The 16,649-nt window shown below is 45.7% G+C and overlaps 2 protein-coding genes across 3 annotated transcripts in view; both read left to right on the plus strand.

The window, feature by feature from the left end:
• Positions 1–10,316, plus strand: part of GPATCH1 (G-patch domain containing 1) — a 39,113-nt gene extending 28,797 nt beyond the window's left edge. Inside the window, exons 17-20 of one of the 2 annotated variants that reach the window (XM_082366482.1) lie at positions 2,783–2,890; positions 4,863–4,960; positions 6,434–6,582; positions 10,031–10,316. In XM_082366482.1, coding sequence (XP_082222608.1) covers positions 2,783–2,890; positions 4,863–4,960; positions 6,434–6,582; positions 10,031–10,061 — 386 coding nt within the window. In that variant the 3' untranslated portion in view covers positions 10,062–10,316. The remainder of the gene's footprint in view (positions 1–2,782; positions 2,891–4,862; positions 4,961–6,433; positions 6,583–10,030) is intronic. The other variant, XM_082366483.1, reaches the window with a different exon arrangement.
• Positions 10,317–10,449: 133 nt separating this feature from the next.
• Positions 10,450–16,649, plus strand: part of WDR88 (WD repeat domain 88) — a 47,046-nt gene continuing 40,846 nt past the window's right edge. Inside the window, exon 1 of the mRNA XM_082366560.1 lies at positions 10,450–12,060. Within this exon, the coding sequence (XP_082222686.1) occupies positions 11,746–12,060 (315 nt within the window). The 5' untranslated portion in view covers positions 10,450–11,745. The remainder of the gene's footprint in view (positions 12,061–16,649) is intronic.

The raw sequence follows: 16,649 nt of genomic DNA on the forward strand, positions 1-16,649 counted from the left end.
CACAGTGGCTGCACCAATCTACATTTCCACCAACAATGTACAAGGGTTCTCTTTTCTCTACATCCTCACCAACATTTGTTATTTGTGGTCTGTTTGATGGTAGCCATTCTGACAAGTGTGAGGTGATATCAAAACCAGGATGACGGAAAAAAAAAAAACACAACAAGATTTATACAGTGGTTGTCTTTTCATTATGTTGATGGTTTCCTTTGCTATGCAAAAGCTTTTTAGTTTAATTAGGTCTTATTTGTTTTTCAGTTTTTAAAAAATATTTATTTAGTTATATATTTATTTATTTGGTTGCACCAGCTCTTAGTTGCGGCAGGCAGGCTCCTTTGTTGCGGCTCCCTGGCTCTGTAGTTGCAGCATGTGGGCTCCTTAGTTGTGGCATGCGGACTTTTAGTTGCGGCACGCGTGCGGGATCTATTTCCCCAACCAGATACCAAACCCAGGCCCCCTGCATTGGGAGTGCAGAGTCTTACCCACTGGACCTCCAGGAAGGTCCCTTATTTATTTACTTTTGCTTTTGTTTCCTTGCCTTAGTAGACGGATCCAAAAAAATATTTCTATGATTTATAATCTTTTGTATCTTTAAATGGGGTGGAACAGAGTTCTTTTTTTTTTTTTTCTCTATCTGCTATAAATCTCTGGTATATATTTAGGATGTAAAGATGTGTTTGATAATATTGATTTTCCTACTTATCCTAGTTGAGAAGAATTAAAAAATAGTAAAATTTTCATTTAAAAAATAGCTTCTTTCTTTTTTTAACCTGGTTGCTGATGAGGTGCCAGGACTAGTGGAAGACATTTGGTCATGACATATACAGGGTTTCTTCCTGCTTTTCCTCTCTGTAGGGCAGATTGTATGCTCTGGAACAGCCATCAGATGGGCATTGCCTGGCACATAAGTAGCACTTGGTAGACGGTGTCTGTTCTCGTTACAGTGAGTCTAACACTTGGTCAGTAGCCTGTCCTACTTGTTCTGTTTACCCCAGCCAGGAGTTTGGGCATAGGAAAGGAGGCTGTCTGGTGCTTGCAAGGGTGGGAGACTTTTCAGATGTTTGGGTGGGTGGACAGAATTTCCCATCTCAGTTTTAGATTGTTCTGCCTGCCCGTTTCAGTCTGTGGTGGACTTGGGTTTAATTTCTGAGGGCCTTTAACCAAAAAGTTACATAGAGATATAAAATATTGTTTGTTCTTAGGTGATTGCAAATGTCAGCCTATTTCTTTCTTTGTGAGAAAAAAACAACTTATTTTTTTATTACAGAGTCATATATTACTTGAAAAGTTTAAAAATATAGAAATATAGGGACTTCCCTGGTGGTCCAGTGGTTAAGAATCCGCCTTCTAATGCAGGGAATGCGGGTTCGATCCCTGGTTGGGGAACTAAGATCCCATGTGCCACGGGGCAACTAAGCCCGTACGCTTCAACTACTGAGCCTGCACGTCACAACTAGAGAGCCCGAGTGGTGCAGCTACTGAGCCTGTGCGCTCTGGAGCCCATGCCACAACTAGAGAGAAGCCCGCACGCCAAAATGCAAGATCCCACACGCCACAACTGAGACCTGATGCAGCCAAAAAAAAAAGAAAAGAAATGTAGAAAGCTTAAGTCTCTGGGAATTCCCCCTTCCCCAGAGATAACCACCATTAATGCTTTGATGCACATTTTTTCGGCTTTCCCCATCTTTCTCTCTTCTCTCTGAAAACCTAATCATCTCTTTTTTAAAAACGAGATAATTGATGTGAACACGATAATTTGTTTATATTCAATTTTTCTCCTCTTTGACGATTTATTTTTAGTGAAATGAAGCCTTCTGAGCTGGGACATAGTCTTACATCCTGTTTTTTTTTTTCTTAATTAATTAATTAATTTATTTTTGGCTGCGTTGCGTCTTCGTTGCTGCGCGCGGGCTTTCTCTAGTTGCGGCGAGCGGGGGCTACTCTTGGTTGCAGTGTGCGGGCTTCTCATTGTGGTGGCTTGTCTTGTTGTGGAGCACGGGTTCTAGGCGCACGGGCTTCAGTAGTTGTGGTGCGTGGGCTCAGGAGTTGTGGCTCGCAGGCTCTAGAGCACAGGCTCAGTAGTTGTGACGCACAGGCTTAGTTGCTCCGCGGCATGTGGGATCTTCCCAGACCAGGGCTCGAACCCGTGTCCCCTGCATTGGCAGGGGATTCTTAACCACTGCACCACCAGGGAAGCCGTACATCCTGTTTGTAAGTCTTTATTCTCCTGAGATGGCCCTTCCTCGAGGTTGTGTTTCTACCTTTTATTTTTATTTATTTGTTTATTTCAGTTTTTGCGATATTGTATTTAGTCATCTTGGCTGGCTTAATCACATTGTTGTTTTTGTTTTTAATTTTTGGCCGTGCCACGCGGCATGTGGGATCTTAGTTCCCTGACCAGGGATCGAACCCGCACCCCCTGCATTGGAAGCGCGGGGTCATAACCACTGGACTGCCAGGGAAGTCCCTATGGTGTTTCAACGTTTTAGGTCTCAGGTGATGTGGAGTGTGTGCCATAAGTACCCTCACCACCCCTGTGGTACAGCCCCTGGGGCACCTGCTTGCAGGTGCCCTTGTGTGACCGACATCCCAGCTCAAATGTCCAGGAGGTCAGAGGTTGGGCCCGTGTGTTCACTGCTGTGTCCTCAGCGCCTGGTGTGAGCTAGTTATGCGGGGTGCTGACGAAAAGCACATGCTATCTGGTAAAAATAGACATTCATTGAAGACTCCAACACATTAATATTTGGCATGTATCTAAAATTAATATCCTGGTGTTTTTCAGCTAGTGAGCCAGCACCCCAGGAGCCCGCACCCTTCTTCCCGATTCAGAAGATACAGATAGATGAAAGAGAGGAGTTCGGCCCACAGCTGCCTCCCGTGTTCTGCGCCAGTGAGTCGAGAGCTCCTTATGTCATCTGTTTGCGTTGGGGCCAGAGTCTCTCCTAAGACAGGACAACTCTAACCACATTGTTCTCTCTGCCAGCGTAATCCAGCATGAGGCTGACCAAATATATATGTTTGTTTCTAGTTTATCCGTTCTCAGCCACGTTTGGAAAATCAGTGCTTCCACCTCGTGCCTAAATGATAGCTGTTGCTTTTCAGCCTTAGAGTCCTTTAATTTTTTTTTTTTAACTTTTTAATAGATAGGGCCCTAAGTATCTCAAATTTTGTCACATATAGAGATAAAAAAGTAAAAATCTAGGGCACAAAGATGGGATAGGAATTGTAAGGAGAAGGATATTCTGAGACTTCTTTATACTTTGGCTAATGTAGCAAATAAAATAAAACTAATCCTTTCAGAAGGAAATATAGCTCCTCCTCCTCCCCCAGTATCTGTTACCAACTTCTGTTCAGTGCCAGCTTAAACTGACATCTCATGTTAAAATGTTTAGACTGGTTGGCATCTCTTTGAAAGCTGAGTTAACAAACATCTGATAATAGAGCCCAGATATAGAAATGACATAAAATTCTATTATCTACTTTATAGTTTCCTGTAGTGCCCACATATGCATATTGGCTTGGTTAATTAACCCAGCCTTCAAAGAGATGAAAGCAGAGAGGAGTCAAATGTGTGAAGTTTTGAAAAATTGTGGTGAATGTATTTCTCATTTGTGTAATTATTCAGATCTTTAGTTTAAAATAAGTGTCGGCACTTGAAAGCTAAGTTACTTATGCGCATTTCCCAGACGGTTCTTGATATCCTTGTAATAGTTGATAACTTAATTTGGTCTATGGGCTATTTTCCAAAAACTAGCATCAAAAAAAAAAAAGTTTGGGGAGGTCAACTTGGGAAATATTTGACCAAACTGTAGGACTAGAAAATTGCAGGCATCGGTTAACTGGGTTTGGGAAATAAACCATCCTCCTGAAATACCTTGGAATTTTTCTTTAGGTAGAAAAAAGTTGATTTAATGACTTACACTGTTTCTGCTATAGACAATTTTCTGCTGGTTTGATGACCTGGAAGTTAATGACCTATGAAAATGTTTTGGTTAGAATTTGGAGGTGGAGAAGTGGAGCGCATGCAACTTGTTTAGTCTTTTTTTTTTTTTTTTTGAATTTTATTTATTTTTTTATACAGCAGGCTCTTATTAGTTATCCATTTTATACATATTAGTGTATACATGTCAATCCCAGTCTCCCAATTCATCCCACCACCACCACCACCCCGGCCACTTTCCCCCCTTGGTGTCCATACGTTTGTTCTCTACATCTGTGTCTCTATTTCTGCCATGTTTAGTCATTTTTAATGATCATGTACATTATGTTGTTTTGGTGCTAATTTTTTAGTGTTTCTGCTTATAAGACAAACTCACATGAAATGTGCTTTTGTAAAGGGTGGACGGTGTCAGAGGGGTGGATAATTATGTGCCAGATTCTGGGCTATGGGATTCATGTGCACGGTCCCATCTAATCCTCTCTGTGTCCCCAAAAGGATAGGGATTCTTATTTTCCCCATTTTTCAGACAGGAAAACAGACTTGGAGAGGTTTAGCAACATGCCAAAGATCACAGACCTGCTGACAGAGCCAGATTCAGACTCTGGTCTATCTCTGAGTTTACCTGAGGATGTTAAATGGCAGAAGGCTTGTAGGCATTCTGGTCTGACTTTATCTTCATCTGGCAGATAAGACTGTGGCCTGACACCAGTTGGATCACCCTGGTCTTAGGTTGAGGTTTCTGGCAGTTTCTAAATATAGATCTACAACATGATATGCTAATCTGCTTGTTTATCAGTGAGGCAGGGCAGGAGTTCTGCCTTAGTGGTAAACATTCCGTCTACGTCAGATTCCTAACTCAGTAATTTAGCCTTCTTTTCCCCTACAGTCTCCAAGTAATGTCTTTATTCCATTCGTGTTTCAGATGCTCGTCAGAAACTTGAGGCACCTCTCAAAGAGAAACATAAAAAGAACAAAGAAAAACACAAGACCAAGAAAGAGCACAGACGGAAGAAAGAGAAGGTGACTTCTGGGTGTACCAGGATCAGTGTGTGGGGTCAGACGCCCCTGCTTCTGTCTTCTAGACCAGCTTCCAGGGGTGACCCATGAAGCCAGTCAAAAAGAGATGGAGGCCACAGGTCTCTCTGCACCTTGACAGAAATGTTGATAGTCAATGGAAACCCTCGATTTTCAGAAAAACTTTGTTTTTTTGTTTTGTTTTGGCCACACTGCACGTCACGCGGGATCTTCCCTGACCAGAGATCAAACCCGTGCCCCTTGCCGTGAAGCGCAGAGTCTAACCACTGGACCGCCAGGGAAGTCCTGTTTTTCTTTTAGACAGAATATTTTAATTCATTCAGTTGTACTTAAAATTTTTTTTTTTATTCATGAACATTAAAAAGTAGGAAAGAAGGACATTTAAATATCTTAGAGTTGAGAATTCCCTGGCGGTCCAGTGGTTAGGACTCAGGGCTTTCACTGTGGGGGCCAGGTTCAATCCCTGGTCGGGGAACTAAGATCCCGCAAGTTGCTCGGCCAAAAAAATAAATTAAATAAATAAATAAATAAATAAATAAATAAATAAATATCTTAGAGTAATGGTTGAGTATTAAGTAGCAGAATAGTTAATTACTGTGTTTAATAAAACAATTGTTTTTAATAAAATAATTATTTAGATAATGAATAAAAGCATTTGATATTTGATGATTATCATTCAATATTAAAGGAAGGTATTAGTTTGAACATTTCTCAACTACTTTGTCATCATTACAAATAGAGATTTGGGTCTGTAGCTTGCCATTTGAAGTGATGGACACTTAAAGAACACTGTTGACACCGCTGTCTCAGCATCCGTGTCTTCTTTTGAGTTATGGCACAGGCTTTTAATTCAGTGAATGTTAGTGCTGGGTACCCACAGTGATCTGGGTAGTAGTAGAATTGATTAGAAACAGTTCCTCTTTTGGCTACCAGAAAAAAGGATTCTTGAGCATGGAAGGTAAGAGAAGTTCCCCTGGAGTGAAAGGAAAGAAACTGGTGCTGACAGATTTGAAAACCAAACTCATGTGTTTCTCACCGGCACAATATGTGCTGTTCTCTGACCTTCTACCAGTTTCTTCTTTGTGCTTTTCCAGGGAGCTTGCCACCCTGATATGTGGTTTGTCACATATGGCTAACAAAATGGAGCAGGCAGGTTCATGGGAGGGGACGGGGTCACCTTGGATGAGATGGGGGCTGAGTGTCATGATGGGGTCCTGCCTGTGCCTGCTTGGTTCTGCTGTATCTGTCGCCAGAAGATAAATTCTGTGAGCATATGCACGGTGGAGAGTGTGCCCAGTTGTGTGTCCTGGTCTGTCCCACACCAGGCTAAAGCTCCCCCAAGTGAAGTTTTTGTTTTTGAATGACTCCAGCAACCAAATGCCTCATTAGCCTGCCACTGCGAGGAATTAGGAAGGGAAATGCCCATTTGTTCTCCTTGATTTGTTTTATTTATTTCAGAAAAAGAAACACCGGAAGCACAAACACAAAGGCAAGCAAAAGAATAAAAAGTCAGAGAAAAGTAGTAGTTCCGAGAGTACGGACAGCAGTGACAGCCAGAGCGATGAAGAAGGGGCCGCAGACCTGTCACCCCAGGAGCTGCTGAGACGGTAGGCGACAGGAGACAGTAGGCTTTCAGAAACCCTCAGAGGCTCGTTGAAACCTTGCCGTGGTTGCTTAGAGGGAAATGTCAGAAATGATAAATTTGTGCATTAACTCGGCTTTTTAAAAAGTGAACTTTTAATTGCATAAGTAATATGTAAATATATTATCATTGTGAAAATTCAGATCTTACAGATAAGGCTTGAAGTGGCCCGTGACCAATTCCCCAAATCTCTCTTCTCTCCTCAGTAACCTCTGTCATCTGTTGCTTTGTAACTCTGAAGACTTTTTTGCGCAGCCACACACACACACACACATACACACACACACACACACAGACACACACACAGAGGTACACGTGCATTTTGTTGCACATTTTTAATATAAATAATATAACTTTATGTAGCATAAATCTAGAGGGAATGAACATTTAGAAGGAATAAATATCACCAAATTGTTTCCACAAGTGGCTCTATCCATTTAAATTATGAAAGCACCTTGTTATTACATCAGTTACAAACAGCGCAGAGATGTTTGCCAGCCTGGTGGGTGAAGAATGGCACGTCATCTTCATTGCATTTCGTGAATCAGTAATGAGGCTGAGCAGCCTTTCCTGTGTGTCTCAGCCTTTGCCGTGGGCTCTTTTGTGAATAATGTGCTCCTGTCCTTTGCACAATGTTCTGTTTTCTGTTAGATTTTTATACTGGTTTTTAGGTACTGTTTTTACTGATTTTTAGGAATTAAAAAATAATTCTGGATATTAATCCTTTGTGTTTTAGAGTGTTACCTGTTATATGACTTTTAACAATCTTTGTTGAACAGAAACTTTAATTTTGGGAACACTCAGTTTTACGAATTTTTGTGTTGTCGTTGGTATGTTTTACATTTTGTCTTTTTAAGGTCTTCCCTAATGTAAGATTTTGTGTATGTATATAGACTGTTCTCATGCTTTTGTAATTTTGTTTGTGTTTAACCTATTTGAATTGTTTTATTTTCCTTTTTTTTTTGTGAACAGAGTAGGGTAGGCATCCAACTTACCTTTCTCCAGATAGATGGCCGGTTGTATTAGTGAGAGTGAGTAGGCGAGCTGCGATGAAAAAGAACCCTCTCAACCCAGTGGCACAGCACAATGGAGCATAAATTAAATTGAGAAAGTTATTCAGGATCCCAGTTTGTTCCACTCTAGCATGTGGCCCTCAGAGGAGCCGAGGGGAACGGGTTGGAGGATGGTCTTGGAGGTTGTTATGGTCCTGCCTGGAAGTCGCTGTCTTCCTTCCCCTCCAGCCCACGGGCCGGAGCAGCTGGGTGGCCCTGCCCGGCCAGCACGGGACCAGGTAGGGCAAGTCCAGCTGTGGGCCCAGGGTGATGGGGGACACGGCAGGCATGAGCCCTGGCCACTCGGCCCCACCGGTGCTCTGGGCTGTTAAGGGAGGTGTAGCTTGATCAGATTCTAAATGCCTATGCCCATGTGGATCTGTTCCTGGATTCTCTGTTCTGGTTTCTTAGCCATTTTTCTATTTTTTCATCCTCCCTGTTTTAATTACTCTGGCCTTATAGTATATTTTGCCGTCTGGAAAGACAAGTGCTGCTGCCTTCATTTATTTCTTTAGAATGGACAGGACCTTCTCATGGTTCAGAAACAACAAGGATATGAGCATTTCAGTTTAATCCAGAGCCCCCTGAAGCGGCTGTGTTGGTTCACGTTTCCCTTTCCTCAGGGCGCGCGCCACTGGTGATAGGGCCGGGCCAGGCACTGTGAGGCACACCGTGGGTGTGGGCTCGTTTAGTCCTCACACAAGCTGTGACTTGTGTCCCCTCCTCTCACAGGCGGGGAAAGCAAGGCCCAGGGAGGCCCACTGACCCTCACCAACACCTGATATTCTCACCCTTGACCGTTTGGGGCCATGTGATGAGTCATTCCTGCGGGGAGGCATTTGCACTTGCACACGTGGAAGCCCTTCAGTGCCCATCGGGAGGGTGTGGTGGGGTGGGCTGAGCACAGCAGTCAGAAAATGAGGGCAGGTAGCTGTGTGCTGACTGGCATCTAAAACTTACCATTTAGAGACCAGAAGCTGCAGAACAGTGTATATGCCTGGTACTGCTGTCCTCAGGCCTTTGGATTTCCCCGCATGCACATGTGTGTACATCCTTGCGTAGAAAAGGGCTGGAGGGGTTCTTACACCCCTGAGAGCACTTATCTCTGAGGCGGGGACTGGGATAGAGGGAATGCAGCATCGGAGGTGTGAAATGTATTTAAATATTACTCTTGTGGTTGCTAAAGGTATAGTTTCCATAGCCCCTCACCCCTAAGCTTCCTAGGTTCTCCCCAGGGAGCCTGGAGGGGGCCCCTCCATCTTTTGTGCCCCACTCCACTCTGTGTATTACCTGTCTGCATCTGTCTCCTGCAAGGGGCATTTTGAGGGTCACGACAACATGGGTCTTACTTGCATCCCCAGCGCCTGGCTGAGGTCTCACTCTTGTCAAGGGCCCCTGCTGCTTTCCTTCAGTGACGGCACAGCCTAGTTCTGGATGGACTTGCAGTCTCCCCCTCCATCCCCTCCCCGGCAGACACTGATCTTCCTCCTGTGCCTGTAAGTTAGCTTTGCCCATTCTAGAATTTCACAGATGTGCAAACATACAGTTAAGTACACTCTTTAGTGCATTCACACTGTAAGTTCCCAGCTCCGTGCATGTTCACTCCCTGAATATACCTAGAGCAAGGAATAAACCAGCACTCCAGAAGCCCCTCCCACTTAGCATCCCCACCCCCGCCCCCCAAAGGTAACCACTCTGGCTTCTATCACCACTGATTACTCTTGCCTGTGTTTCAGATTTACTTAAGGGACCCATGTACCATGAACTCTTGCATCTGGCTTGTGAGAGTCCTCTGCATTGTCGTAGCAGCAGCTGGTTCGTTCTCATTGCCATAGAGTATTCCTTTACGGGATACACCACAGAGTATTCATCTGTTCCGTTGTTGGGGGCATTTGGTTTTCCACTTTGGGGCTGTAGAGCACGGATCTAGAGTCAGTGTGACCCAGCTCTTCTTGGTGAGTAGAGCCGCCATGAACATTCTTGTGTGCACGAAGCTGAGATTTAAGACTGACGGCTCGGGAGCTTTTGGCCCTGGAGCACACATGGTTTTGTTTTTTGTGTTTTTAGTTCCTTCCCAAAGGTCATACATGAGATAGGTGTGTGCAACCAGGATTAGAACTTGCTTTTATAAATGGGTCTTAATATGAGATGTGGAGGAGTGAGTCTCTCTGTGTGTTTTGGGGGGAACAGAATCTTAAGAGTGCAGATTAAACGGTACTTTCTTTCATGGTGTGGGTCATCCTCTGTATTTTGTGCCACTTTGGCTCAGGGAGAGGCCTGGCATTCTTCTCCCGCACTGAACTGTTTGGTTTTTCCATTTGTATCTAACTTTCCTCCTCTCTCTTTTCTTTCCTTTTCTAGGCTGAAGCGTCTTCCTCTAAGGAGGCAGTAACTGAATTCTGCCCTGGCCTGTCCCAGTACCAGATCTCCTCCAGGATGGAAGTTCATTGGTCACTCAGTTAATAGAGTGTACAGATTGTATTTATATGTAAATTTTTGCTGTAAAATAATTTTTTTAAAACCTTGACATTTCAAAGCTTGCCTTGGAAGGTTGCTGAAATTGATTTCTATTTTTAACTTAATCTGTTAGTGTCAGAGGAAAAAACTCAGACTGTACAGTTTAATTAAAATGGCATTTTTCTATTTTTTTCTTGATTTTTCATTTCCTGAAACTTTAAAAAAGAATTGAAAAGCAAAGGCTTTTCTCTGGTTTTGTTGTGAAGAAAGCCAGGTTCAGATAAGGACAGTCTGACTTACTTAAGGACCCGTGTGGGAGGGAGGTGGTCGCTTTCCCATGTTTTCCTGGGGAGTGTGGTTCCTCCCTCATGTGGTTGGTGCTGGTGGCCAGGAGCCAAGTGGGCAGCACAGTACCAGGATCCTGGCAGGTGGCCTCAGCGTCTCGGGGTAGATGCCACCAAAGTGTCTGAGAAAAGCACTGGGACCAAGAGTGGAAGAGTGTGTGCCCACACCCTGGGTCACACAAGCTCCAGGTCTTTGCACTGCAGCCCTGGGTCCCTGCTCTGAGGCTGCCTCATCTGCCCTCATGAGACCTTTAGAAAAAGTAGAGTGCAGAGGTTTTTTTCCATTATCAAAGTAACATCATAGAAAAATCAGAACAATTGTAAAAGGAGAAAGAAGGAAGAAAATCACTTCTACTTCTACCCCCCAGGGTTGACAACCCTTGCTCTTTTGTTATAATTCCATGCAGTCATTTTCTAGCATTGAGTCTGCTCCCGGACAAGAGGTGACTTTTTTTTTTAAGTGTTTTTTAAAAATAATTAATTAATTAATTAATCTATTTTTGGCTGTGTTGGGTCTTTGTTGCTGCGCGGGCTTTCTCTAGTTGCGGCGAGTGGGGGCTACTCTTTGTTGCGGTGCATGGGCTTCTCATTGCGGTGGCTTCTCTTGTTGTGGAGCATGGGCTCTAGGTGCACGGGCTTCAGTAGTTGTGGCACGCAGGCTTCAGTAGTTGTGGCTCATGGGCTCTAGAGCTCAGGCTCAGTAGTTGTGGCGCACGGGCTTAGTTGCTCTGCAGCATGTGGGATCTTCCGGGACCAGGGATTGAACCCATGTCCCCTGCATTGGCAGGCGGATTCTAAACCACTGCACCACCAGGGGAGTCCCAAGAGGTGACATTTTGTTCTTTGGTATTTCATTGGCATTATGACAGGTATTTCCCTCACATGCTTATATATTTTGTGTACCTACCCCTAACAGCTGCATCTTAATTAATCCTGGGCACATTCTATAATTTATGGACTGTTTCTCTGTTGTTGACGGTGAAGTGGGTTGGCCAGGAGACCCCTACAAAGGCAGAAGACACACAGATCATTCCGGGAGGCGGAGCCAGGAAGACCCTGAGCGAGGCCGCGAGGATGGAGCTGCCGGTTTCACACACTTGGCCTCATTCCTTTTACGCCCAGAACTAGAAGTCCATTTTTCTGTGGCTAACCGTGTTGGGCGTTGAGCGGAAGCAGCGAGATGTCCGGGCTCAGGCAGGGCGCGTGGGTCCCAAGGTGGGGGCGCGGGGGCGCGGGCGCGCGGCGCCACCGTTCGTGGCCAGGCCCGGCTCCGAGATGGCCTCCCAGCCCCCGGGCGCCCCCAGCTCCGCAAAAGCCCTGGACCAGGATGGGAAGACAGCGCTCCAGAGAAGTAACGTGCAGCTGTCCTCGCTCCACATCCGCGACGGCGCGCATCGGCCCTGCAAGCTGCCCTGGGTAGCCCTGGTCAGGGCCTGCGGCCGCTTCAGGCTCTCACTCTTAGAGGCGCGGCGGGGCCGGCTGCTGCCCTCGCTTAACCCCCTGGCCGTGGGCAATGACTTGCCACCGCCGGAGAAGCACTGGATGCCTGAGAAGGCAGCGTTCTGGGGCGACCAGGAACCCCTCTCCAAGGTCAGAACCGCCCCCAAGGGGAGGGGGTGTGGCTTGTTCCCAACAGGTGGGGAGAGCTCAAGAGCCGGCAAGGGGACCTGGGAGGGAGCCACCTGGCTTGCTGGGACTGGGCCCAGTCCCCTGCCCCAGGCACACCTAGTGGGCAAAGTGGCCCACCCAACCCAGACCCTGTGGGCTCCGGCTGAGCCTCCCAAATGTCGCCATGGTGACACTCCCAAGTGCATGCCCTGGGGTCAGTGAGGGAGCCCTGTCACCCATGAAACAGCACTAGAAGCAATAGAAAACTTAGAATAATAATAATACAGAAATAAAAACCCCAAAACACTACTTTGTATTCTAAATGATATTTGAGAGACAATGCATTGATGAAAAGAAGGCCGGTGGCTGGGAAGAAGAAATAATCTGTGAACAGAGAAAAGTCTTGGGGATGAAAAAGAGGATTTCCAAACGAAAATCCTCCATGGAGGTTTTAAAATCAGAGCAGAGAACTGGAACAGGAAATTAGAAAACAAGCTCATGGGATTCTCTGAGAACTCCGAGAAAAAATATAAAGGAACAATAATTATGAGAGAAAAGAGAAGAGGAAGGCAGGGGAGATGCAGAAGAGCCAGTAAATATATGAGGTATTGGGGTGGGGGGAGAGAGCAGGAGGAGGAAAGAAATACAGAAGGAAACAAGGAAATCTCCCTGGGCTGAAGAAAGACTGGCGTGCGCATGTGGAAGGAGATGGTCAAGTTCACTGCAAGATTGGAGGGAAATAAAACCTACAGGTAGTGAATGCCTGCACCGCAAGATAGGAGCAAGGCTGTCCCTTTTCCAATGCAGATGGAAAAGCCTGCGATCAGACTGAGATGGAGGCTTCTCCAGCTGTCAGAGGACCTCGCAGCTGAGTCCACAACTGGGCCTGTCGAATGGCTGACTGTCTCGGCCAGTCCACCACAGGGGTGCGCTGGGGTCTCTGTGCTGAAGTCTGTTTGAAGAGAAAGCAGTGTGTGCCAGTGCTTTGCTTGCTTTTATTTGTGACAGTTATTCTGATTTTTAAGTAAAATTAAAGGAGAGCATAGGTGTTGTTATTTTATTTCTGTTCTCCATAGAATACCCCCAAGATCCAAATTCAATAGATAAAAAAGGTTTGTGGGCATTTTTTGTTTTTGTTTTTTACAATTAAGTGTCTCCCCACGGACATAGTGTGTTCTCTATGTGGTTGCCAAGGGGGAGGGAGGGTGGGGGAGGGATGGATTAGGAGTTTGGGATTATATATAGAAATTAATCACTTTGCTGTACACCAGAAAGTAACACAACACTGTAAATCAACCATACTTCAATAAAATAAATTTTTAAAAAGTCTCCCTAGCACCCCCCCTCCCACAACTACACTCTTTCCCTCTACGAAGGCAACAAATGTTTCTAGTTTCCTCTGCATACTTAGAGATATTTTATGCACATACCAGCACATACATGTATATTCTGACCTCTCCGTTTTTTTACATAAATGGAAGCACACCTTAGACCTCTTCTGCACCTGGTTTTTAAATTTCTTTTTTTAATTTATTTTAGAGATCTTTCCACATTAAAAAAAAAAAATTATTTATTTATTTTGGCTGCACCGGGTTTTAGTTGCGGCACGCAGGATCTTAGTTGTGTTATGCATGCGGGATCTAGTTCCCCCGACCAGGGATCGAACCTGAACCCGGGCCCCCTGCATTGGGAGCGTGGAGGCTTACCCACTGGACCACCAGGGAAGTCTCAAGGTCTCTCCATATTAGTAAGGAAACAGCTTCCTTGTTCTTTTTTTGTGGAGAGTATTCCGTTGGCTGGCTGCCCCCTGATGGATTTAACCAGTCTTGGGTGCATGCACATTCAGGTGGCTTAAGATTTTTTTGGCCTGAGGTTTTTATGATCCATTAGGTTAACAGAAGTTGAGAAGTTATATAAAACTCTGGGAGAAAAGTTTGTGACCTAAAGTATTCTCTGCCTGGGCAAACTGCTGGTCCCTGATAAAGCCAACAAAAGGACATTTTCTTCAGAGCTGCAAAAACTCAGAAAGGATGCCTCTCTTTGAGGAAAAAGTTACTCAAGGGAATACTCTGGCAAACAACAAAAAAGTCAGAATTAAGAACTGGAGTAAGAAAAAGCAGTTTAGAGTAAACAGAGGGGAGCAGTGACTGAAAACAGTACACCTTGGAAGTGTTTATACAGCAAGGTTAATGCAGTTGTTTAGCTCAGTGAAAATGTTAACAAATGATCTTTTGAAGTGAAGGTGCACAATGCAAGAATAATAATGTTCCAGATGATTTCATCCAACAATCTGAGATGGTTTGCTAAAGAACATTCTCAATGATAATTCTTCATTCTTGGCCTGAAAAGGCACACTCACACATGGATGTGTCACAAATTTTAAAAATAATTAGCTCAAAACCTCTCCTTGGCTCCCTGGCACATTTAAGAGGAAGTCAGGAGATCTGACCATGACCTTCCAAGCCCTTTCGGCTCTACCTCATCTCTCTCCTCTTCCATCTGACTTGCTGACGTTCAAGCCCGTCAGTCCGGCCTCCGGTGTCCTCGTTTTGTCCCCCTCCCCCCGAGGGGGGGGTGTCTCTCCCTGCCCTCGGTCTAAAGCAGCGCTCACCTGGCTCTGGCCATAACCTGGCATCGCGTGCCGCCTGTCAGTGGCTGCCCCCATCTCCCACCCTGGCCCCTGAGAGCAGGAGCCCGCCAAGCGCACTCCTGGTCTGGGGTCTTTGCTCCCCGGTTCCTGCTGCACCGCGGCACCGCGATCAAGGCCCGGCCAGGGAGGCGCAGGCGGATTTGTAGAACATATTTGTGGGACGCTACGTATATCTAAAAAAGAGCTCACATTTTTTGCTTTTACAAACATCGGACTGTCTTCTATATGCTATTTTTGTTAGGGCCTCGGACAATGTACCTAGAGTACAAGAGTGTGGAACTTCTCTGTGTGGCTCCTGGGGCTCCCTCTCCATAATGCACCCCAAAAGTACTCTGCCCAGAAAGGTCCGGAAGGGGGTGGAGGGATTTCCCCGCTCTTGCTCTGTTTTCCCATACCAAAGTTCTGTTTTTGTGATGAGAAAAAGAACGAAGCACCGAGAGCTTTGCCTAGAGGCGGAGACAGCTGCCGAGCAGGGAACTGAGGGTCGGCTGTCTCGACCCCAAGGCGCAGGCTTTGGCGGTGGAGAGTGGAGCAGACCAGTGACCGAGTCTCGTCCTGGGCCCAGCAATCGGCCAGGGCTGCAGGCAGCCTGCTGTCCAGGCCCCGCCCCCTGACCCGCCCCGCACCGCCCCGCGCCGGCCAGGCCCCACCCCCTGACCGGCCCCACGCCCGCCGCATGGCTCAGTTTGCCTGCGCCCCCTGGCGGCCCAGCCCCGACCTGGCGCCTCGCATCTCGTCTCCTGGCGGCCCAGTTCCTGTCCCACCTCTCCCAGCTACCTAGAGCCGAAGGACCGTCTCACTCCCGCCTTCCCACAGCCCCGTGTTCCCCACAACCCCGAAACCGCTCCCCTACCCTAGACCCCCGCCTCCCCTCATCCCTGCACCTCGGACTTCACTCGCCTCACCCCAACCTTGTCCCGCCATCCAGAGTTCCTGCATCCGTGGGGGCACTGACTGGCGGCAGAGCCTCAGATCCCTCCTCCCAGCACTGTCAACTTAAAGAAAAATGCAGTGTAAAAGTTACCAGTTCACTTTTATTCCTGGACCTTACTGCGGACTGTAGCATGGGAGACAACCTCTCAGATAGCTCTGAGGGACGGCTCCAGAGAGGTAAGGGAGGAGCCAGGGTATATGAACTTTTTGCCGGGAAAAACATGTAGTCAAGCATAGAAAGCTTACTGCTAATCACAAAGAACAGACATCTCAAGTTAGTGATTTTAGTGCTTTTCTGTGTATGGGAAGAAGACGGAAAAACTGGGATCATTTAAATGTTCCTTAAGTACACGTCTTAACCATGTAGGGGCTATTGTATCCAAAGCACAGAATGCTTCCTGTTTTTCTCTGTCTTGAATTCCCCTCAGGTGCACTGTCTGTGGGCCACTGCAGTAGCTAATGGCTTGATCCTTGTAGAACTGGAAGAGCAGGCAACATTTTTTTTCTTTGCAGTACCCCTACATCCTGGACACCTCCCTACCCCCTGTGTTGATATTAGTAATTTGTGTTCTCTCTCTTTTTTTCTTAGCCTGGCTAGAGGCTTATCAATTTTATGGATCTTTTTAAAGAATCAGCTTTTGTATTAATTGATTTTCTCTATTGATTTCCTATTTTCAATTTCACTGAATTATGCTGCAATTCCAAGTATTTTTTTTCTCCTACTTCTTTTGGATTTAATTTGCTCTTCTTTTTCTGTTTTCTTAAGGTGGAAGTTTAGATGATTGATTTTAGATTTTCCTTCTTTTTTCATGTATGCATTCAATGCTATAAATTTCCCTTTAAGCACTACTTTCACTGCATCCCACAAATTTTGGTAAGTTGTATTTTCATTTTTGTCTAGTTCAAAATATGTTACAACTTTTTGAAATTTCATTTATTTATTTTTGGCTGCATTGGATCTTCATTGCGGTGCCTGGGCTTCTCATTG

The sequence above is a fragment of the Balaenoptera borealis genome (assembly GCF_965194805.1).
Source record: "Balaenoptera borealis genome assembly, chromosome: 19".
NCBI lineage: Eukaryota > Metazoa > Chordata > Mammalia > Artiodactyla > Balaenopteridae > Balaenoptera > Balaenoptera borealis.